The following is a 24388-nucleotide window of genomic DNA, read 5'->3' on the forward strand; positions in this document are numbered from 1 at the left end:
TTATAAAGAGCAAAGTATTGTTTGTTTGTTTGTTCTATAGACTGAAAATACTTGACTGATTCGAAAAGATCTTTCACCAGCAAAATTCTAGAAGTAGTTCTAAAAATTCTCTAAAAATTCTTAGGAATAATGTAGATTATTCCTAAGAATTTTTACAGATATTAGAAAAATTTCATTGGCTTTATTTTATTTTGTTTTTATCCCGGGTTAACCCTGGCGTCGGCTACTAGGTAGGTAACAAAATAAATCGAACGCACTATAAACATATAGGTACGTGTTTCATTTGTTCCATAGGTTCGTTCTTATCGCCGTCATAGATGTTTCTTGATAGATTATTCGATAAGGGGAAGGTGTGGTTTAAAATAAAACATACAAAAATAAACATTATCTTATTATTAAGTATATTATCACACTTACGAAAAGATACAAAACATATCACGATGGCACTAACTATCAGTGCTTCAGTTGTAAGTCACATGTCGGTGAATGCTGCCATGGCAAACGATTTATTTAAAAATCCGAGTACAATGTTCATCACTTATGATAATAAATAAACATTAATGCGTATAAGTTTTGAAGATACTAAATCTAAAAGTATCATAAGTTAATAAAAATTTCGCTTTCTAATTTCCTAATTACACGTGATAAAACATTATACATACATTTCCATCTATTATAAAGACGTGAAAACAAATAAGTATAAGTTTTCATAATATAATTTTATTATTTAATGAAGGCACTGTAGAAATTTGTTTAATTTTACAAACAATATTTGTCATGTAACTTCAATTGCAGGATAAATCTTATATACCTTTAATTATTAATGAATTTGGTTTATAAAATTATAAAACTGTATTGGGTATTATCCAAAGTAGATCCCTTGGTACATTCTTGTAATAACATTAAATTCTAATATGTACATACCTATAACACGTATAATTAAATTATTGAGTAAAGCCCTTGATGGGAGGCTATTTAGTATCAAGGTCAAAAATTCTAAAATTAAAAAGTAAAAAGGTAAAGTCTAATTATATGTGTATAATCTACCTGTATTAAAACATTCAAAGAGTATAAGTATTGATAGTATGATGAGTACGTAATTTATTTTTTACACTCATTTGGGGCGTTGAATTGACTAATTCATGACATGACTAAAAGTTCTAAGCGAGTGACTGTAATAGATTGAATTGTGGGAAATCTCGATTCTCGTGAGAACAGTGGTTATATAATTTATATACTGAGCGGGACAAGTGTGCTGAATAGGCAGAGTTCTAATGAGATTTAGTTTTAAGTCATGTCATAACGTTAAACAGTAATTATGTATTGTATAAATGTTTATTTAGGTAGCCTGGCGCCTCGAACGGGTCGCGCGGGCCTGGAGCCTACTCCTGCGGCGCGTCTTCTTGCGATGAGAGCGTCCAGGCCGCGGAGGGGCGGCGCGGGGGTGGTCTCCGCGGGCGCGGCTTCGGTCTCAGTCTCGCTTTTCTCAGCACTGGTGCTCTCCTCCGTCGTCTCCGAAGATGCCTTCTTTGGTGCTTCAGTGGTGGCCTGGTGATTAGATTTAAAATATTTTTAAAATGACAGAATTTAAGAATATAGTTACTTACCTATTAGTAATTTTAGTTTACTATATGGTTTGAAATAAACCCAGTAGTGTAATAAATATATTTTATATGCAGTAAAATAAAAAGTCCAGTCCATTTGTGAAAATAATTGCCGTCTTACAGGCAAACCTTTAAACTGAGCCAAGGCTACTGCTATTCGGATTTTATTATAATCAATAACGATTTAGAGCAATCTAAACTTTTGTCTAAGAAGCTCAGTAATTAAAAACCATTCCTATCCGTAGTACATCAGGGCCCTTACCTCAGTGGAAGGCAATTTCCTCTTCAACAGGGGGTTGGGCCTGCGTGGTGGAGGAGTAGCAGCGACTCGTTTGGGAGAAGGTGATACCTGTAGCCTGTTGCGGAGCTTGATTCCTCCTCGAGGCGCTTCGGGAGCTGGGGTCGGAGATGAGCCCTAAAAATAAGTATTTAGGCAGCTCGTAATTTGCCTTTTTAAAAATGGTTCAGTCTATAGAGAATCTAGCGATGTCGGACACTTTATAAGAAAAACCAACACGCGTTTGATTCTGTGTAATTAATTGCGGCAATGTGTAATAGTTTATTTCAACACGCATCATGTCTTCAAGAACGTATGTGAATTATTTGTGTCCAGCAATTTGCTGAACATATTGCAGTCACTTTCATTATTCATATCGTGACTAAAGTATCAGAAACATTAACCGATTGTATAATAATTAATAAAATAATTTTATTCTCTAAATAGTGTCGAAATATAAATATTTCAGAGCGTGCGTTACTATTGGTTGCCGCAACGTTAAACACGTCAACCTTGATTTACTTTCGATTAAAAGCAACGGACTGCACGTTATTTAAAGTGGGGTCAATGTCTTTTGTTTAACTGGCGCCACTTATATATCGAACTTATTGTCGTTTATTTGACAATGCACTTTATAGTTTTCAAGGAAGCTTACTAACATACACTTTATATATTGCAATAACGTAATCATTATCGAATATATCAATTTAACAGATAAGTCGATGATGAAATTGTATGTTTTCATTTCAAATCTATTTATTACTAGATGACGACAGGTCTTTCAAACATTACATTATTTGACATATTAAAATGATTGAATGATCTATTAATTGAGAAGATTGTAACCTCAGATTGTTCGTCTGCAGCGGGAGACTCTGCGGGTGCAGAGGTCTCAGCGGGTGCCTCGGAGGGAGCTTCGGTGTTCGCTGTAGTAGCCACTCCGGGCCTAAGACGAGGGTTGGGTCTAAGGTTTAGCCTGGGCCCGGGTCTCAGAGATACTGGCCTACCACCCGGTTTACGTCTAAAAAAATATAAGTATCGTTTAAGGCGCAATCAAAAAATGTTACGAACACTATATGTTACGAATATTATTTCAAAGCTGAATTACTGTATCCAAGTGCTATGATAACGTTGTGGTACATTTTAATTGTGGTTGTTATTGGATAATTACTCGAGATCTTATAAGATACAAAAATAACAGTAAGATGTAAAGATAAACAAAACGTGAAATACAAAAGAGGTTTGATAAAATCATTGTTTTTCTCAAATATCCTTTATAGTGTATGAATTAAGTTAATAATTCTATTCCGTGCAAATTACGTTAATATTTCCTTATCTTTCTTCAGTTTGTATGTGCCATTAAATAAACGTTTTTTTTTTCTTTCTTATCTAGACTTTTACTTACTAAGTAGGAACTGTGACGTAGTTTGTGTCTGCGTTCGAAACAGATATTTACAATATTATAATATGAATGTGTTCACGTATATTATGTTTCTTAACGCAGTCTCCAAGGCATTAGGCAGGGTGGAGACTGGAGAGTGTCTATTTAAGGTATATGATATCGTATTCATACTTCGAACTCGTCACTTCATCATTGGGAGTGGCCAAACCGTAATAAAAAAGTATCCAAAATAATTTACCCAATACTTCTGCCTGGTGTGGGTGTAGTTTCAACAACTTCTCCAGAACCTGCGTTAGAGCTGGCACTGGGGGCGGTCGTCTCGCTCACTTCAGCTGATGAAGCAGCCGCTGTCGTGGTTGATGGGCCTCGTCTCAAACCGGGGCGTAGACGGGCTCTGAGAACCGAGTCAATAATTACGAGTCAATTATTAGTGATTCTTTCCCAAATTCATCAACCAGATAAGAGAAGTGTCTTAGAATGTGTCGAGGCCCATCGGCCTCGTCTCAAACCAGGGCGTAGACGCGGGCTCTGAGAACCGAGTCAAATAATACGCATTTTGTGTAATAAGTATTTGGAGAATACCCAAATTACTAATAGATGAGTATTGAATTTGAACGATCTTAGTTAAATTCCTTGTACATTATTCAGTAATTGATTCCGTTTACAAAACAGGTTACAAATGCTTGCGATTTATTCTACTATGCTAACATGCAGTTGATTTATAACCTTCTAGATGTAGACGCGGCATGCGAGTTTACAAATTTAATTTTATACGCGCTAATCTCAGGAACTATACTGGTCCGATTTGAAAAATTCTTTCGGTGTTAGATATGCCATTTGTCGAGGAAGGCTATAGGCTGCTATGGGTACATTTTGTCATCCCCGTTCTTACTTCAATTAAACTGATTGCATGGTCGTTGGACTACATTTAAAAACGGTTAATGAAAGACCCGTTATTCAAACAAATTCAAAGTCTGGTCAATTTACTTAAAAACAAAACTTAACAAAAATCACAGTGTTTTATGATGATTGTTTTTTGTTGATTGTTGAATCTCGTGTGACAATGTTTGTCCTCAATGGACTCCTAAACCACTTAACCGATTATAATAAAATTCGCACACCATGTGCAGTTCGATCCAACTTGAGAGATGGGATAGTTTAAACATGTAAGTACCACGGGCGAAGCCGGGGCGGACCGCTAGTAACTCTATATACAGGATGTGTCGGTATCATATACGGTAATCGTTAAGTGTGCGCATGCGATTATTTTGTAACTATTGCAGATATCAAAAAAATTTAAACTGATATCGAAAAGCTAATGAGTAAAATGACAGTAATAACTTTTTTAAAATAAAACAGGAAATATACAAAAAATTTACATCAAAAGCTTTAAAAAGGTTTAAAATTTAAGTAGTAACTATAATAGAATTTAAAATCGAACATAAATCTGCAGCACACTTTACGTTTACAACGCAGATGTTTTGAAGAAAAATGTTGAAAGTTTGAACGTACCTCAGAAGAAATAGAAAATTAATGAAAATTACATTTTAACAATTACTTCATATAAAGCATACCTAATGTTTTTAATGTTGATGTGTGATGTTTTTAATTAGCAGCTATTTTTATAAAAAAAACATTTCATTTGAAATTTCGACCTTAAGTGGAACAATGAAGACTCATTAATATCACGAAAATAACGTGATTCTTTCCCAAATTCATCAATCAGATAAGAGAAGTGTCCACTACGTTAATTGCGTCTTTTATTTATTTTTTACAGGTAGGTATTATTGGTAATGTACGTATACATTTTAAGGATCTTCTTTATCTTTTTAATTTACCTAGGTGCAGGCGCTTCGCTGGCTGCGTTGCTGCCGTCCTGCGCCGGGGCACTGGTCGTGGAGACAGGCCGGTTCCGACCGGCGAATAGACCACCTCGACGCCCGAACGCCTGACAGAAAATACCACCGTGTAACGTCAACACTCGTGACAATAAAAAAATTTGCTTCGCTTTAACATAGGGTAGGTAATTTTGGAGAAAACACATTTTACGGAAACAATATCCATTTTAAGTAAGACGATAAACCAATAATTAAAACGTACACTTTCTTATTACGAGTATTTCACTATTAAAATTCCAGTCCTCGAAATAATTTTCTTTATATAACGAACGTTATACGTATTCTTTGTTGTATTGTTGTCATATTACATAGTATACAATCAATATTTTATTAATATAATGTTTTAAAATATAGTATGTTAGTTGCGGTCCAATAATTTTTACCAAACAAAGAAAGACAGTATATGGGAAATAGAGCAATTATTATGATGAAATCCTCAGACAAAAACTGGACAAGTAAGTATATGATATGATATATAAGTTGCTAATCTTAAATGGAGGCTAACAAGTTAGTAACTATATTCGCATAGCAGTAAGTCGCTAGAGCATGTCGCCTTACATAATAAATATGCTTATTTCCTTGAATAATATATTTACATGAAAATCAATGCGAACCTTAGGTTGTGTCGCTGGTTTCTCTGCTGGGGCTGCGGAGCTGGTTTCCACTTCGGCGACTGTCGCAGTGGTTTTTCTGACTCCATTTGGCTTACCAAACCGACCTGTTGACAAATACTCTCTTACTGTATACGTAACGAACACTCACAAATCAAGACAATATATAAGAAAGCCCATGCGCTCATGAATCCTTTAAAATAAAATTCTGAAACATGATGTTTATTCATGTGCGCACAGCTTTAAAAATGTAATAAAAATAACACATACACAAAATTCGCATAAAGTCGCAAAGCAGAATATTAACATCGCTACGCACACAATCCCTAGCTAATAGGTACCTAGGTTACCCATTTATACATATATGTAAAGAAAATAAATTTCGACGTGTCCATCCGGAGAACCGTTGAATGGTAATTATCGGATGTGACAACTTTCCATCCGTTTGTGCTCGCGACACCATGTTACAAATGAGATTTCAAAAGGGGATTAATATTACTTAGAATTACCTCGCGCCCTAGTAGATGTCTCTTGAGGTGCTTCTGTTGCTGCGCTGGTGGACACAGAGCCTCTAGCTCGGGCTCCAGGGCGCGACTTAAATCGCGATGGGCGAGTTGGGGCCGCAGTTGTCGTTGTGGTCGTGGGCGCGGGTGTAGTGGTCGTGGTCGTAGTGGTTGTAGTCGTTGTGGTAGTGGTGGTCGTTGGCGTTGTTTCCTCTTCTGTTGTACTTAGAGATTCGGTTGTCCAAGAGTCGTCATCTACTGTTGTGGATCCATCAAAACTCAACAAATCGCTTGAGGGATTGATTTCATTGTTCAAATTTTCACCCGCCAAGTAGGCGTACAGATCGAGGGCTACTTTTTCCATAGCAGTCATTGTAGTATACTCCGTTGTGTCTTGTTCATATGTCGTTGTTTGTTTGTAGTCCGACGGCAGTTTTGAGTCGTCCAATACTTCTTGGAAAATAACACCACTTGGAAGACTGTGGCCTTCCCGTTGCGTTTCCTTTACAGGCAGCTCAACGTCAGAAACATCGGTTGTAGTTTTACTTTCAGATGAATATCTCGTTGGCGGTTCCTTGTATTGGCTGCGAATGTCACCCGAATGTGTTTTGAAACTATCAAGGTCGACGAGTTCGGAACTTGGTCGCCTGAAATGATTAATAATGAATTATTAGTTAGAAAAAAATTAATCAATCAGCAATGATATTTAATAATATTTACATAATTTACACGATGCTCTGTGCTCTTTTTTACAATTTACCTAACATGCGCACGTGTCCTACTTCTTGTTTGACCGATTGATTCATCAGCCACACTATCAACTTGTGATCTACCACGTTGTCTTACTGCTTCTGTTACTTCAGGTACATGAGTAGTGGTGCTTGAACTGCCAAAACTACGACCCCGAGGTGGGAACCGTGTGCTTGATGGTAATCTGTTAAGAAAATAAAATTGTACGTACATTTCATAAATTCCATATCCAGGAGCATCCATCAACGTACGGCACATTTGAAGCCAGATGTATCAGGTACTCCGGTGAAGATCGCAATTGATGTGGAGAATATTAGTTCTAATACTACTTCTATGTTATTATTTAAACTACAAATGCACTGTAATTACAAAGTGATCTAACTACAATTACATATCTGATGCAAGCCAAAATTAAATAAACTATATTTACCTCTCTACAATTTCTTCTTGAACTGGAGCTGGAGCTGGGGTCGTATTCCTTCCTCGGGAACGACCTCTTCCAGATGTGCTCAATACTTCATTTTGTACCTCTGGAGTGGCAGTTGTTGTTGTGGTTGATCTTTCGATTGTGCTATATTTGCTCTTTGATCTACTGTCTTTGGCAATATGGTTCTCAGTTTCAACTTTTGATGGTCCATCATGTGAATTGAGAACAGGAGCTTCATTGCTTGCGGGTTTGTCTTTCACTTCCTTTTTACTTTCATCATCTTCATCATAATAATAATAAATGTATTCATATTCGTAGTCTTGACCATTTGGTCCCTTTTTAACTTGAATTCTGGAGTGTTGCTTTTGTTCTGAACCAGCTGTTTCAAGTTTCACATTTGATGACAGGAGCCCACTGTTAATATCGTCGATGGTGTCAAAATTAATTGGAATATATTCGTATCCTTTAGCTGGTGTGGGTGGTGCTGTTGTTAAAATAGGTTTTTGCGTCGTAGTTCCATCATTGTTACTTAATTTTCCAGATTCTGACATAGCTTCTAAAGCTACTGCTAATTTAGGATTAGTATCAATATCTCTAACATTTTCTTTAATCTTGATATCCTCTAACTTAGATACAGGCACATCGATTTCAATTGACTCAGATGCCTTAAGTTTTTGACCTTTTTTAATTTGCGCTTTTTTATCTTCTTCAATAGAAACTATACCTTCTGCTGAATGTTTAACTTTTCCACTGTGTAACTTTTTAAATATTTTTTCATTGCTATCTTCTGGCTTCGTGAGCCTATGATTTGGGTGTTTTTCTGGTATTTTATGCGAGGTCTCAAAATTTCTTAATGGTGTTTGTTGTCCGGAACTAACTAAGACATATTCTTCACCTGGTCGTGGCTCTGTGATGATGTCCACTTCCGCAACGACCGTGTATGTTGCACAAAGCAGAAAACATCTGAAACAAAGGAAAGGTCTAATTTGCCAAATGTCACTACAGTATATTTCAAAATTTTGAATTCCTACCGCATTGTGTCGTATGAATCAGCGAGACAACATCTGTTCAATGCTCATGTAGTACCTACGACTAACTATGATTCATTTATTTCATCACAATAGCAAGAAGTAATATTGTTGTTGAGTGTGTAATTGATTAGCACACAAAAATTGGCACTTATTTCGTAACATATATATTGCATTTGCATAGTTTGAAAGCACCAACAAATATGCAAGCAAATTTGTTGCGTTGCCGCACAAAAAGTTATGTGAAAATAGGACAGAAGACTAGAAAACAAACGTCGAACATTGCAATAATTGTGAATTCGCGATGTGGTCGTGAGAACTAGTGATGAAAAATCGGAGCGTGGGTGTATTTGTGGTATTACGCATTGCCATTCCGGACAAGTGCAGATCGAAGCAACGCAACATTACGATCACTTTCGCTTAGAGAGACTCTCACTCTCGTCTCTGAGACTAGATACTTATAAATAACATATTTTTGAAGTGTTAGCTAATAACTTTTATTACGTCGCTACATATAACTAGATAATTAAATAGATAAAATACTTGCTCGAAACCGATTTTCCATGGTTTTATAAGATAAGTTGCGCCACTTATAACGGATATCCGTTTGTCTACTGCGGTTTATACTAACGTCATTAGGAATCACAAGAAAGATTTGAATATTTGCTTCTAGAAATCCGGTCTTAGGACTAGTTAAGCTTTAATAGTTTATAACAACAATCGACAGGCATTTTCTTACAAATGCGTCATGTTCCCGAATAGGAACTGCATTACCAATTATTGCAATCGGAAGGCAGTGACTTCCGCGCAATTTCATACAAAGCAGGTATCGGCACGCGGAAGCATTTCGAAGGATGACGATTTTATATGCTTATTACAATTTGTAATCGCGCTCAACATACAGTTTTATTATAAATCGTGCATAAATATTAATAGGGGCACCACATGCAGTAGGTAAACATCATTAGTCGGTTAAATAGACATTGAAATGTGTTGCATAGCCTTAATAATTCCTCACAAGAGTGCAATAAGACCGGTATAGAATGAGTACCGGTTCAATTTCACTAGATGTAAGGTCGCACCGAGCGCAAGGCTAGGTGAGCGTATCTACGAACATACTATCAATATAAATAAAGTTCTTCATGACCTATGCATGGCTACAGTATAATACTTATGCTGAGTCAATTGAAGGATATTAAAATATATCATTTCCTGCAGTTTTAACCTTGTCAATACACTTAAATGGACCGTTTTTTACGCATAACAAAATATGATCGTTAACGATTAAGCCGCAGTCATAAGAAATGGAAGAGACTTCCTCACTTCCATTCTCATTGCTCATGATACCTGTCATGAATAGTGTATTTTAGTTGCGTGTTATGTTACTGTTATTAGCCAGAAAAACTTTCATACCTTTTTGCTGCAATTAAAAGAGTAATAATTGACTATTGTACCAATTCTTACAGGCCCGTTAAATCTATTTAAAAATTAGATACGGCAATAATTCAATTGTACTATTATAAAGTTGTAAATAAGCTGTGACGGTCCATTGGAGTATCTATCTTGAGTATCGCACGATTATCATTGAATTTAATTTTTCTTTAAAAAATATATGTGCATATAATATGTTAATTCCAATTCATTGTTCTCCATTAAGTGTGCGTCACCATACAAAGGAATAAAAAGTTTGCCTATGTTTGAGTACAATTTTTTTCATGGGAAACGAAGTTTGGACAGATAATAGAGTATTTACTTTTAAGTCAATAGTACTTATTTACTTATCGACATCTGATGTACTTGCAGCGTAAATGATGCAGAAAATATCGAACAAAAACCAGAACTTGTTAAATGAAAGAAAAACCGATTTGTGAATGTAAGCCGTCACAGTTGGTGCAATGGATTTATTCAATTGTAAGTAAACAGAATATTGACTATGCGTGTTAATTTAAATGTACTGTTTGGCTAGACAACTGTTAATTCTTCGTTATATAATTGTTTTATCCGGTCACTGCACTTTGTGCAAAGAAATCACATATAATTATATTTTATTTTAACCTCGAAATCGCACATGTAATACATACTTGCTTTAATTAAATAAATGTCGAAAAATTAAATAATAATGTTTTTATTAATTGTGGTAACCATGAAAAGTTTTGAAAGCCTCTGATTTATCGCTAATTTTCCTTGATAATTCAAATTTCAATCTTACGCGGTGATTTAAAGTGACAGATTATCGTTGCAAAAATTGACCATGGGCAAACTGATTGTGAACTGAGATTATAGATATCAAAATGATTTCCTAAGCTAAGAGCTATTGTAGAGACAATAGTTATTGTGTCTAAGTTGCGACTGAAAACATTTAGTACATTATGAAATCTTCAAATGCTATGTTTGCACATCGATGATGAATTATGAAAAAAGATTTTTAATTTTCTCTTTTTCTAATCTCTACAGCTCTACATCTATGGTAATTATAAAATAAAAAACATTGAAGCGTAATAAAACTGAAAAGGTTTGTTTTATGAGATACTGTACATATATCACAGTTTTAAAAACTCAATCAATAATTTTAAATAACATACGTCTACTCTACTGACATAACTGCGCAATAATAATGCGATTACTGAAAACATGTTAAAGTACATGCGCGTATACGTATCTCAGTATATTTTAGAATTATTGATAAATTTAACAAATGATTTGTATACTTTAACTTTATTTATACAGTAATGTCGTAATTAATATGGCACCATTCTAAAATTCTAAAATGTAAAGGTCACGAGAAGAGCAACCAGTTCTTTCTAAAGACTTATTAAAAAGCAATATACGTCTCTTCATCGAAGTATTCCGCAATATGCAAAGTTGACATTTAACTTCTGGAGGACAAAACTAAGATATGAATTAGCTACAATAAATGCTCTGTTAAATTATTATTGGTCAGCTTGCGTGAGCACATTTTTACATAAATTAATTAATATTATTATTCTTAAAACGTATGATATAGTCCAGACTTTAATTTTATCACAATACATCCGAAAACTTACGATTTAAATCGCGTGTACGTGGAAGGGGAGAGGTTTACGAACGAGGTGTGCGTTCAGGGTACCAAAAAACGAATTAGGGAAAAATCGAACAAAAAACCACAATCCATCTTGTAAATTCTTAGATTAATTTATAGTTTATTTCAGTTACATCCTGCATGATAAATATAAATATCTCACTCCTTAGGTTTCCTCAAAGTTCAAATAAAACCGCTTTCAGCATCATGGCCACTAGTTACCAGTTTTTGTAAAATGCATTTTGTGTTATAAACTTTATTAAAGATAATGTTTAAATTGAAGTGTATACGGTATTGAGCAATTTAATAATACCTACTATACGAGGTACCGGAAGAGAAATTCTTTCATCGGAAGCAGTTTTACCGCCGTGAAAAAATTGATTGGTGTAGTATGTATATTTCGGTCCCATTAGTTTCAGTGAATAATCAACTTCAATAAATCAACCGTATATTTTTATATCAAAACGCTTCATAAAACTATAATGCAATTGTAAGAAAATTTAATAACAATTATTACTTTTGTGATGTTAATTTTACTGCGTCGTAGGTTCACATACATAAAATAAGTAATGATAAATAAAATATTAATATGGGTGATCCGTTTAGAAAATAGAAATCATACCAAAACTAAAGGTGTTCGTGACCATATAAAAAATAAAAATATGAAAAACGCAGTAAGGCTATATCGCTTAGTAAACATGCAAGGATTCCTCTCTTACTTGAACTTTTCTAATATCCGTGTCATAAAACTTAATTCACTGTTTTTTTTTCCACAAACACGAATTTATTTTGCAAATAATAGGTTAACGGGTTTTATAGACGACAGGTGTTTTTGGTATGTAAGGACTTTAAATTTTCATCGTCAAACCCATAAATATTTAGTGTTCGATCGTTAAAAATGATGATTTTATGGCTTCCTGTTCTACTCGTCTGCCTACATAATTAAATAGCCGGTTCGTAATTTCGGCTTGAAAGTAAAAGTGTTTTTGCCTATCTCAAGAATAACACAAAATATATGTATAATATTACATATTACAATAGATAATCGTGTGCGAATTGTACGAGAAATTTTCTAATTAAAAAATGAATTAAAAATGTTATTCAAAGACTACATTATAACATTTTTGCTACTTAAGAATTTCAGTGCGGCTCGTATTATTTCGACATCAACTAAATAAATCATGTTGACCAAGCCCGCGCGGAATTGAGAAAAATGCTGAATAATTCACAACAGTACATAAAATAACGTGTTTTATTCTCATATTCACAGCGAATCTTCAACGAACCGGTCTCATGTTTGTTGTTTTCACGATGGTTTCTCTAGAGACTTGCATTTGGTGCGTCCGCGGCGGTCGTCGGCCCCCTTGACTCACGGATACCTAAATATGGCACACCGACCAAAACGAATAAGAACTAAGTAATGTCAACGTAATTTATGGTCATTGCCATTTTACCAAAACTGTTATCTAACTTTTGGTCGCTCTCAATTTTGCAACAATACACTTGCACTTTTCAACGTATTTTGAATGCTATGTTGTATATTTAAAGACTAACAAACAGTTTGCTGACAAAATACTTTAGTTATGACATAATGCAACACGAAATATGCTTGCCGCTTGGTCCACATTGTGATAAGCTTAAACTTTTTTTAAGTTTTTAACACTCTGTAATCATAAAAGTTTCACAGACTTGTGCTATCAGATAATTCATTGAAATTAAAGTAATGATATAAGCTTATAAGATTTAATCGCAACTGGTGACAAACACGAATGTGAGTCAGAGAAACCCGGACGCTTGTAATATAATTTATCTATCCGGATATCAAATTACATAAGTAAGCTTATGTCAAACATTATAACACGTTATATGAGCGTCTTCGCCGAAAATATTTATATTTCACGCCTATCTTGTTATAACGGGAGATTATCGAATAGCAATTCGTTACGATTATCCCGTTTTAAAAAAAGATTCTATCTATACAACAGCACCAAAGCGATTTACATAAATACATTAAATTCAAATTAAGAATATAATTTCTTGCTAATTATCACACTGGGCTTTTCTTTTGCATTATTGCATATGTAATTAATTCAAATACAGTACGCGATGTTATTACTTCACACTGCATCTTAAAAAAGCATAACAATGTTATTGTTACCTTAAAAGTTATTTAAGTAGAGACGCCTAGCGTAACGTGAAATTCACTGATTTTGTGTTCGCTCAATCGTTACAAAACAGTCACAACTTACCTAGCTATTAGGTGCTATTAGTAAGTTATGAATAATATTATAAAACTACGTATAACAAAACGAGAGATACACCGTATTAGATAATAGGTATTATTTTAATTTTTTGTAATAATTATTTTTACCAACAATCAGACGTTTTTCAATTGCGATAGTTTGTTGTTGGTATTTTATTTGCAATACTGAATATGTCGTGATAAATAAATAAATATTATTATAGGACATTATTACACAAATAAGAATAAGATAATCAGCAATATTTCGTCTAGAAAGTGTTTAAAAATGTTCCTGCAAAACTATGGCGTTAAATTTCAAGGTAACGAAAGCTGGATATTATTAACTCGTTGTTGCTCAATGTAAAGATTGTGGCAAGTTACTGCCGCCAGTGTCCGGACTCGCTTACGCATATTGACTCAGTACCTATACTAATTGGTAGAACACTAATTTGTATTTTATTTGTATCATAAAATACAATGATCCGTCATTGAATTGTAATTCGCCAGGACGTAATTCGAATCAATGTAAAAAATACATAAATTAACTTAATTAATCTTGTTAATGCTTAACCTACTTTGCCAATTTTATCTGTTAATGATTATAGACACCGATTTATAAAAATTAATAAGGATTTGTTTATAAAATGCATAGAAATATCAAAACGCAATTATAACAATCACATAGCACCTATTTCGAAAACGTCCCGTAACTTTATAAGGGAACTGTGTGAGGAAGTGACCAAACCCATAGGCCACTGTATATAGTAAAAAGCGATAACATCGGCCGAGCATTGCCATCAACTTTACTAACAATCTACGGCAAAAAAGTACAATCGCGATAAGGCGTGGAATTAGCTTCCTTTATGATTTCACATAATGGTATGTGTACATAGAGACAGACGACTTGGGTATTGGGTACCTACGTCATACTGCATGGAGTCTAACAAAGGGTTGTTTATTTAGGCTTTTCATCATGTGAATTATATGTCCCATGGATATGTACTCACTTCTCTTGTATTATCATTTGCTCTGCACGCAGCCCTAGTGAGAGTAAGCGTAGTGTTGTGCTGCATCTTGAGACAAGGTCTGATTTGTCTCCGTCTACCTCAGACTTCGAGGTCACCAGTGAACGTACGGGGGCAAATATGCAACTCTTAACGTTGCTACTTGCGTCTCATTCTTTCTAGTCATATATGATACATACGTAATTGTGTATTTTATTATATCTCTGTCTAATCATTAACGCATATAAAACAGTCACATACCAGCTTTACTGCTTTGAGAATTATTGTATGTTTAATTTGTTACAAGGCTGGCTATTGTTACACGATTTCTGTAAATCTTAATATTTGGACGGTTATAAATTAAGAAATAAAGGAGATTGTTTAAAAACAAACTTAATTGCTATAATGAATGGTTTAAGCTTTAAGTTTACTCTAAAGTATTAGGTAATAATATTATCCAACATCATAATAAAGGAATTGCTTATAATTCGCTATGAGGAAAATTACCCGTATAAAAGTTGAAACACAAAGCTCAGAATTAAAGAGAAAACATACCGTTCGTGATCGTTCATAAATTAATCTTTATTTTAACACCTTTTAATCTTTATTTTTAACAATCTTTATTTATAATAAAACACCATTATTGATCAGTAGGTGCTGTTTCTAATTTCGATTATTCCACACAAAGGAAGTTATCTATTGTCTGATACAAAACGCAAACACTGCCCATAAATGGTAATTATTGATTGAACTTCATTCGAAAGCTAAATAATTATAGTGATAATCACGTCCGATCGTGAATGCGATGTTAAAGAGTTAATAAATATTTTGCTATGATTCGTATTACGGTACTACAGTTCATCAACCCTGTACCTCTGCACTCAGGGATTTTGGTCACGTGGCAAATTAACACTTACTACGTGCTTTGAAATGAGTTCGAATATGCATTCATAATTTACATCATTTTAAATTATATCATAATAACGATTTAGTTGTTATACACGCAGTTTATTTTGGATACCTATCTGCTCGGAAATAGCGTTTTAATCTGTCATCTTTGTTTACAAGAACAAACAAGTGCGATGAGATGGTAAGATTACTTTAACAAAAGAATAGGAAGACTTTCTATTTTTTCTGGAAATTATTTAATGTACTTGTTTAAAAATGTACCTATTAATAGGTAGGTACTAAGTATTTGAAGTCAGATGTTATTTCAGTGATTCTTGTTAAAATGCCGAATATGCGAAAGCTTGCGAGCTTCTATCGGATAATTTTGTTTGCTAGATGTCGTTTGGTCATCACAAGTCAGGCACATGGCGTGCATTTATAAGCATGCCAGTACGCAGCGCACGCACCGCCCATGTCTACGACTGACGTGAACATATTACTCTCATACTACGCCTGAATGAATAAGTATAGATACTGGACATTGATATTTTTATTGCTCTGAAATCGTATTAGTCATATCACCGTCACTAGCAAAAGACAATGAGAATATGTAGAGCCACACCAACCTTGTGTTATACTCGGGGACGGAGGGAGTTCAAAGTTTTTCCAATTTCCTATCGTCAACCACCTACCAAATGCGTTTCAAGGCTTACAGTGTTGCCAAATACCTACGCTTCCCTGAGCAGAAAATCAACTTTTACCACAATGCCGACATAAAACATGTTTCGTAAACAGGAACTGATCATGCGTGAGTATCGCGACAGAATGCCGCGCCCGGGCCCGCGTAAATCTACTCAAAGTGTTTAGATACTGTTTATCATAATATAAAGTCTTAATTGATGACCTTGAGCTTGGAATTTAGAATAAATATAATTTATACACTTGGAATCGAAAAATTGTGAAATCGTTTCATATTTTAGTGTGACATTGAACGTTTTCTACGATGACCATTTCGAAAGTGTTTTTTACTTAATATCTAAATCGAATTCGATTACATAAAATCACGAGAGTATCAGTGTTAATAATAAATAACAAAATTCGTACTCATATTAGATTGGGTAATAAAGTGTCGAGGCTTATAATGGTCTATCTCGAGCCATTAATTAGAAAGTCGACGCGCATCCGAACCTAACAATACGTTTGATGAAGAGGTTAAAACGATGTGCAATAAAAAACAAACACATATTGTGTATGTCTCATCCGTTATATCACGGCACATTCCTCAAAAGGTCATCGGCAGTAAAGTGAAACTGGTCGATGCCGAAATTGATGTTTAAATTCGAAGACACATATATAACCAATAATCTTAGTGACGTCGGACAGGGGTCGAACCCGGACGCCGCGTGTTTAATGTCACTGATGCAACCGACTTAATCCAATGTTAGTTTCGCATGGCACGTCTCACCTTTTCTCTGGCGGATGATGCGCCGCTGACGAAACGGTGATATAATGCAGTTTGCGCAAATCTGCCGACTGCCTCCTAACAACTATTTTGACCCGAGTCTAACGCGTCTACCTAGGTGAAAGATTTCCCTGTCTATAATACAATCGCAGTGTATATTATATGCTGACCAGCATGATATATTCACTTAAAATTTTAGGCACTTGATAGTATAAAATGATTAGATTTTACCGAAGCATCGTGATGAGATATGAACTTGCAATTCTCAAAAAATGAATGGTATTCTAGACATGCGGAAAGCGATATTTATTGTAATTGCATACCAGTGCCAGCTACCTATACATCATATTAATTAATTCTTGACTGCTGCTCCATACGCACGCTCAAAAGTTATTTATTGTGATCGATAGATACTCGTCGAACGTTAACGCATCATTTCACTTTTGCCGCTTTTTTATTTATGAATCCGACCGGTAGTTAAGAACAATTATTATTTTGAGAAATCATAGTCTATTGCTATTTTTTTATTAAACAATCACTTGAGCCTTTCATAGTATATGCAAAAATAATTTATGTATTCTATATTCATAAAAGAGATATAATGTGGAATTCGTGTATCCGGTTGTTATTCAAGATAACACTGTTTCGTAACATGTTTATAAATCGCCTTTGGAATGCGTAAAATGTCTTTATTTAATTGTACAGAGAATATTTTGTGACAATGTTTATTAAATATATCTTTAAACATTTTGCCGAATTCTGTAAACTCCTCAAAGTAAACTAATTTGAAGAGGAAACTAGCCACACGAATAAAATGTTTTCCGATCGCTATTAGGTAATGCATTTAGGTCATGATCTAGCCGCATTCTTTGCTCAGCGTCGATAATATACAGAATTACAACATTCTATCGATTCTGTCCTTCGACTACGATAACTATAGCACACGTGCCGAGAAAAAATGTTCTTATAATTTACCGCTACAAGCTTCACCGCACTGAAACTATTAAGTTACGAAAATATTGTGACCTGGTGCGGCCAGTAAACACGATACATCAGCTACCTACGTTTACATTCGATGAAATAAACACTACAAAGAGGTTTTACGGCAGTATTTATCAAGGATGTAGAGGGTTAGATAAGGGCAAAGTTGACCCACGGAGCCGCAGTGCTACGCCGCGCCGCTCGTGGTCCTTGAATATACAAATAATGCTATGAATGAGCAATGAACTAAATGTAGCGCTACAGTTTTCGAGACGACATCTTGCAATAAAATATTTGTCCGTATTTTATATGTGACTTGAACACAGCATATCAGATTTTACGTGATTGCTTTTTTAATCAATAACAATATTAGCAATTTATTCAACCACGGACAGTTGAAACAAACTTAAATGTTTTGTATATTGTATATAAAAATTGTTTTTATTTTATAAAAATATTCAATTTGTCGTGTTTTTTACGTATATATTCGGTGTTTATTTCTTTTAAATGCGTAATTCTGTCTTATTATTAGGTTATTTCCCGTTAAAACCAGTTTAAAATAAAAATTACTCGTGTATTTATTCAACATAAGGAACATAAATGCATAAATCAGATATCCGAATTTGCCATTCTAGGTAACCTACATTGACCTTCGAATATAGCAATAAACGGTCTGACTAATCATCTGGTTGTACCCTCAAGGTATTTATGTATCGACTGAAAGTATCAATAATATCGTTGTTGCTTAAAATACTCGAACGACACGGATGCATATGAAAAACTTTGTAAACATATATATATTTTGTCCCGATAGGCACATGTCATTGCCATTTCCCACGCGTGTATTGTACCAACTTAATTATGTGTCTATGTACAAAAAGTATAAACTGCAGTCACAAACGACGTGGGTGTGAGATATGTAATCAATTCACAAGAACTACAAAGCCATTTACTATTACATTCGTCATCAATTTCGAATATAGCGTAGATATGTACGTTTTTAACTTTCAACGGGTTCAGTGAAACCCAACAAATAATTAAAATATCACGTATATAGAATAGTCATTCAATATTATGAGTGACGTGTATGAGATCACAGTTATTAACGTGCGAAAACGAAAGTAATGGTGAATAGTGGCTAACTGTCAAGCAACGATATTTTCCAAAACAGTTTATGTTATTCACCTTTGAATAAATTTTGGACGACCAATTGCGAGTTCCATTGTCTGCCCTGTTGCTTTTAATTAGTAAAGAATATTATTTTTATTTTTTTTGTTTCGATTATCCTGTCCATTGTAAAAGACTTTTTGTTATGATTAGAAATAAAGTTAAAACAAGAATATACCTACACACAAAAGACAGTCGAGCCCCAGGTAAGTAAATTTTACCATCAAAGCCAGTTAATGTAGAGATACATGGTAAATTTATAACACGATAAAATAATTGTGGATAATAATTAACCTTTACAAAACGTCCATCTTTATTTAAAGGTTAATATTATTTTTGAACAAGGAAATAATATACCTAATATTTATAACGTCTTTTTTTTCATGAAATTTAATATTCAGACGATGCAAAAATATAATCTGAATAGTCAAATTATTTTTTGAATATAAATATCACACGTGTATTATTAAATAATTCCATTTATACGCCGCCGCTTATTATTGATTTGAATATTACAGGTTTTATGCTATTTTAAAGCACAAAGTGGAACGTTTAAAAGCGAAAGTGAAGGTCAAGTGAAGACGAGTTGAGATGTGAGTGGCCCGAAGCAGAAAAGCACAGATTCGCACACGTAATCGCAAATACCGATACCGATACCGGATATCTGATACAAATGGCATCAAACAAAATGCTACCTACCGTTAAACAGGTTGTATTACGTTGGATTCCAACAAAGAATTTTGTCGTAGTCATTAACACATTCATGATAACATGATTCTTCAATAATGAAGAATGTTTAATAGACAAAATTAAACAGACGAGATGTTACCGTCATTATTTTAATGGTTTATTTTAATTAATTTAATAGACAAACTATTATTATTTAAACACTGTTACAGTATATACGCAAAAAAGCTTTCATTGTTGTGTTTATTTTCAATTATCATTTTCGAATTAAAAAGGCTAATTTCATATTGCAATGATTATGATGTCACCATTTGTGACCGTGACATATCTCGCGTGGGTTTAGAAATCTATGTGAAATAAAGCTCACCTTTAAGCTAATATTATCAACAAATATTTTCTAGCCCCACATAATTATAAAGGATTAATATATTGCGTTAAAAATTGGGTATTTACACAGTTTAGAGTTTACAATGATTAATAACTTCGTATTAAGAACGATTTTTAATCCTTTTACATTTTTTTTTTGTTATGGGATATTTAAAACCACACTCGACGAAATTAAAGCTTGTGATTTTTCAATTATTTTTTGTGGATGAAAGAAAAAAATCTTTAGATGTATAAAAGCTCGGTGAAGTACGAAATTATTTAAAATTCTTTTTCAGTGAGCTGGACTTCACCTATAAGTAATAATTTAGATGGTTGTTTCTTTTTAATAAATATTTTTGATTGAAAAGCTTTAAGAATATTAAAGCTTTTCAATCAAAAATATTTACGCCATTCATACTCAACTTGTTACCTACTATTAACTTAGATGTTATTCATTCTTTTATAATTTTCGCGTTTTGATCATTATTATTGCAATAAAAATATATAGTAAAAATTTAAAGAGCAAATATATATGTGACGTGAATGTAAAAAAAGTTATAATTTAAATAATCCATGGTTTGCACGTTTCGTATCGCTGATGTATCAAATCCGTACCGTGTACTTTCTTTTCACGTAATATCTAAATATATTCTACGGAGAAATTTCAATATGTACTGTTTTGTATTCAGAAATAACGTCGAATTACGCATATGTGATGACAAAACACTTAAGTTTTCTTTTCGATGGCGAAAGTGAAACAATTGTAACAATGCTCACATGAAACAGTGTGACTAAATACCTTAATTGATGTGAGAGTCGAACAATTTTGTCTGTTAATAAATGTATATAATTTGACAAGATAACCGATCGATCATAGAATATTACATACTATGATGTGTGTACTATATGTAGGTAACTGCTCACAGCTTTTGCTATAGGCTATTGTTTGAGCACATAAAGGAAAAAAATTTGGAAGCTTAAACAAAGAATCAATTGATGGACAATGACTAATGTTTTGAGGTACATAACTGTCTTTTTAATTTATGATTTTCATAGAGTGATGCGTATATGCTGCGTCGTCAACGACCGCCAGATATAATCATCCGCACAGGAACCATGATTTGCTCTACGCATACTAATTAGACTATAATAAGTCGAGAATTTACTGTGGACTAAGCTAGTGTGGCTAGACGTGTGAATCAAAAAAACCGTTAATACGAAGACCATACCTGACGAGTCCTGTGGATATCAGGTCTATGAAGTTGATCATTATTTACTTATGTTTTTAATAATATTTGATTCATTTAAAATTATTATTAAATTCAATATAATTACATTTCACGTATTTATCATTCACTTAAAGTATGACAGGAAGTGATATGTCTTTACTTTATTATGCATTAATACTTAATAACATGATAATGAATGTGTATTCAACTTAGATCATAAGGTATTCAATAAACCATATTTTATTAAGACTTATATTCAACTTGCATTTAGCCACAAAGGCATTCACGCATATTAAATATATATTTTTAATAAACATTATTGAAACCTTGTGAATGGACATTATTTAATTCAATACTTAATATCCTTGACTACTTCAACGTATTCTAAGTTATTATAGCATAGGTAATAGAATTGCGGACTTCCACTTAGCGTCAATGTCGCAAACTGTTACAGAGAGAGTCTCGACTCTTGACAATAGATACAAATAAAGTTTATGTCACACTGCATAATGGGTTGACAGTTTTCACACGTCCCCAAATCGTTATAAAATTGAAGTTACTATTTTAAAATTGTGTTTTTTCAACATGCCGAGCTATGTGCATGTATAGAAAACTCAAAACAATGTTTACGTCACATTATTGTTGCGTTTAAATTATACACCAATCATTAAGATATTGCCCAATCTTTGGAAGATTACAATAGCGTGTGATAGACGTTTTTTAAAGTTATTTCAAATAACGCAGTACATAGTTTGTACATAGTTAGTACATAGTAAGCTTGTTTTCTATAAACATATATTTTCAATGGGCATGCATATTTCACTCGTACTATGTGGCTACGAGACTCTACGCGTTTATAACTGGTTAGCAAGACGTTCTGTAAAACGATGAAAGTACACGCCATAAAGGGAAATTTTAAACAGATTTCTATGAAGGAAAGTTTGATGTGGGTACCTGCATATTTTTAGTTAGCGGTATGATGTTATATCCAGTTGTGAACTAGTCGCAGCAGAGCTTATGCGGTTTTCGGGGAGACAATGTACGCGTAGTCGTGCATATTTTAAACCACCGTTTCATAGCCGTCATTGAGAAATTCGCCCTCATTCGTGATGTCAGTTGGCTGCTGTCAAGCTGGTTGCTTAACACCTGATTTCCACACGAGAAATCAGATCATATTTTCGCGGTATCGGCTCTTAGACGCGACTCGTATCCCCATAGTAATCAATTACGTAAAGCTCACCGCACCGCGAGTATCATCTAAGCAAACATTCGATGAAAGTGACAATGTTCGCTAACAGGTTCCAAACTACTAAAAGACCAGACGTCATCACGACTACATAATTATCAGAATTCACAATCTATTAAAAAGTTATTTAATCTCATAACAGGAAAGATAAACATCGTGTTCGGAAGCTTTTATCAACATTTACATTATTAGCATAATACAACTTCATTCATTTTTTCAAATACAAATTAGAAAGTGTTTTCCAGTGCGATAATACTACTTATATAAAAAAATTTGCAATGTTGAATATATTTCGACGTATTAATTAACTTTTAGTATTATTGAAAGGAAAATTGTACATTGTGGCGGGTACTCACAGCGCTATCCTGAGGTCCATGGCTCGCGTAGGGAGCAGCGAGGTCGCGGGCGCAGGGCGTACGGCGGCTGGCGGGCTGCGGCGTCGGGTCGCGGCTGCAACAGAAACGTCCGTCAGCACACGCGCCTTTCCCAAACGACACACAGTTGCGACAGTGAAGCTCGACGAGGAAGCTGCAGCGCACATTTAAATGCAACGTTAATGTCAGAGAGCGTTCAAATGCCAATAGCGGCGACCTTTCGGGTTTCAACTGGATTGCGCAAGTGAGGATCGCCGGTCGTGTGAGAAAGGCGAGTGCGTGAGGGAGTGGAGGGAGTTTGACGCACCGGGAGGTCGGAGCGGTGGAACAACACCGTTGGCGACACGCTGCCGAACGGCGACTAACCTCGCGCCAGCGTGCGCGCCTCTTACTTATAGCCGCGCCCACACCTCACCCTTGCACGCAACCCGCGCTCGGCACCTCCTGGATTCCACCTCGCCAAAGAAGATGACACCCAGCTATATGGAACGAGCTTGACACATCAATTAAAATTACTTTCACATTCTTCCGAAATCTCTATTGATGAATGGCACTCTCTTCCCAACACATGTCGATGTTTCGTACCTTCTATGCGAAATTTTCCAAATTTCTAGACGTGAATGGCATATCATGATATAAACTACTCCAAATAGTTTAACGCTACTAGAGCCATAAGCTCAAGTCTCAAAAGGTGCAAGCTATATATTTTTTCCAAGTTGTAAAATGAAACACCCTGTACAGTCATAGCCAATGCTATATAACGATCGCATTATTATATCAATTCGACATTTGATAGTGAGTATAGCCTGTTCTGGCATTTTGTCCGTGGCCTACTGCACCACTTGCGACAAGCTGGCTTTGACCCATAGAGATGATATTTTAGATCATCTTACAGCCTCTTGATAATTAAATGAATTGTTAGAATAAAATTGTAAAAACAATACGGCAAAATATCACACGCAAAATTGCTCAATATAAAAGATTTCAACGCGCAGAATCAGGCTTAGCTTATTGATTTATGCAAACAGAAAACTTGTCATAGGCCCTGATAATAACGCAAAACGTTTTAGTGCTAAAACGAATTTGATAAAATGGGACGTTTTAAAAGCCTTGAACTGAATAATATTCTGTATTTCCGAAGAAGTCAAAAAAGACCAACGCAGCAATGATGGCCTCGGACACTA

The 24388-nt window shown here is 34.5% G+C and overlaps 1 protein-coding gene across 3 annotated transcripts; it reads right to left on the reverse strand.

Annotated features, from left to right (window-relative positions):
• Positions 1-378: 378 nt before the first annotated feature.
• On the reverse strand, positions 379-23558 carry LOC123705190 (nuclear pore complex protein DDB_G0274915-like). Of its 3 annotated transcripts, XM_045653868.1 has the most exons (11): positions 23512-23558; positions 23187-23280; positions 7476-8435; positions 7056-7229; positions 6302-6942; positions 5796-5899; positions 5122-5231; positions 3522-3677; positions 2728-2902; positions 1867-2019; positions 379-1548 (listed from the first exon to the last, which is right to left on the reverse strand). In XM_045653868.1, the coding sequence occupies exons 2-11, from the start codon at positions 23204-23206 to the stop codon at positions 1336-1338; spliced, it is 2706 nt and encodes a 901-aa protein (XP_045509824.1). In that variant the 5' UTR covers positions 23207-23280; positions 23512-23558; the 3' UTR covers positions 379-1335. The 3 variants fall into 3 exon arrangements, with proteins under 3 accessions (XP_045509824.1, XP_045509823.1, XP_045509825.1); XM_045653867.1 differs by lacking the exon at positions 23512-23558 and having other exon boundaries at positions 23187-23386; XM_045653869.1 differs by lacking the exons at positions 7056-7229; positions 23512-23558 and having other exon boundaries at positions 23187-23386.
• Between the last annotated feature and the right edge of the window lie 830 nt (positions 23559-24388).

Source organism: Colias croceus, chromosome Z (assembly GCF_905220415.1).
Source record: "Colias croceus chromosome Z, ilColCroc2.1".
In the NCBI taxonomy this organism is placed as follows: domain Eukaryota; kingdom Metazoa; phylum Arthropoda; class Insecta; order Lepidoptera; family Pieridae; genus Colias; species Colias croceus.

What these genes read in the sequence shown, in the direction of transcription:
- LOC123705190 (XM_045653867.1), bottom strand. Translation starts at nt 23,371, where the DNA reads ATGTGCGCTGCAGCTTCCTCGTCGAGCTTCACTGTCGCAACTGTGTGT. An exon ending in GACATCTACTAGGGCGCGAG is followed by an intron (nt 5,900 to 6,301) that starts GTAATTCTAAGT and finishes ATTTGTCAACAG; the next exon opens with GTCGGTTTGGTAAGCCAAAT. An exon ending in CTGCAGACGAACAATCTGAG is followed by an intron (nt 2,020 to 2,727) that starts GTTACAATCTTC and finishes ACTTATTTTTAG; the next exon opens with GGCTCATCTCCGACCCCAGC.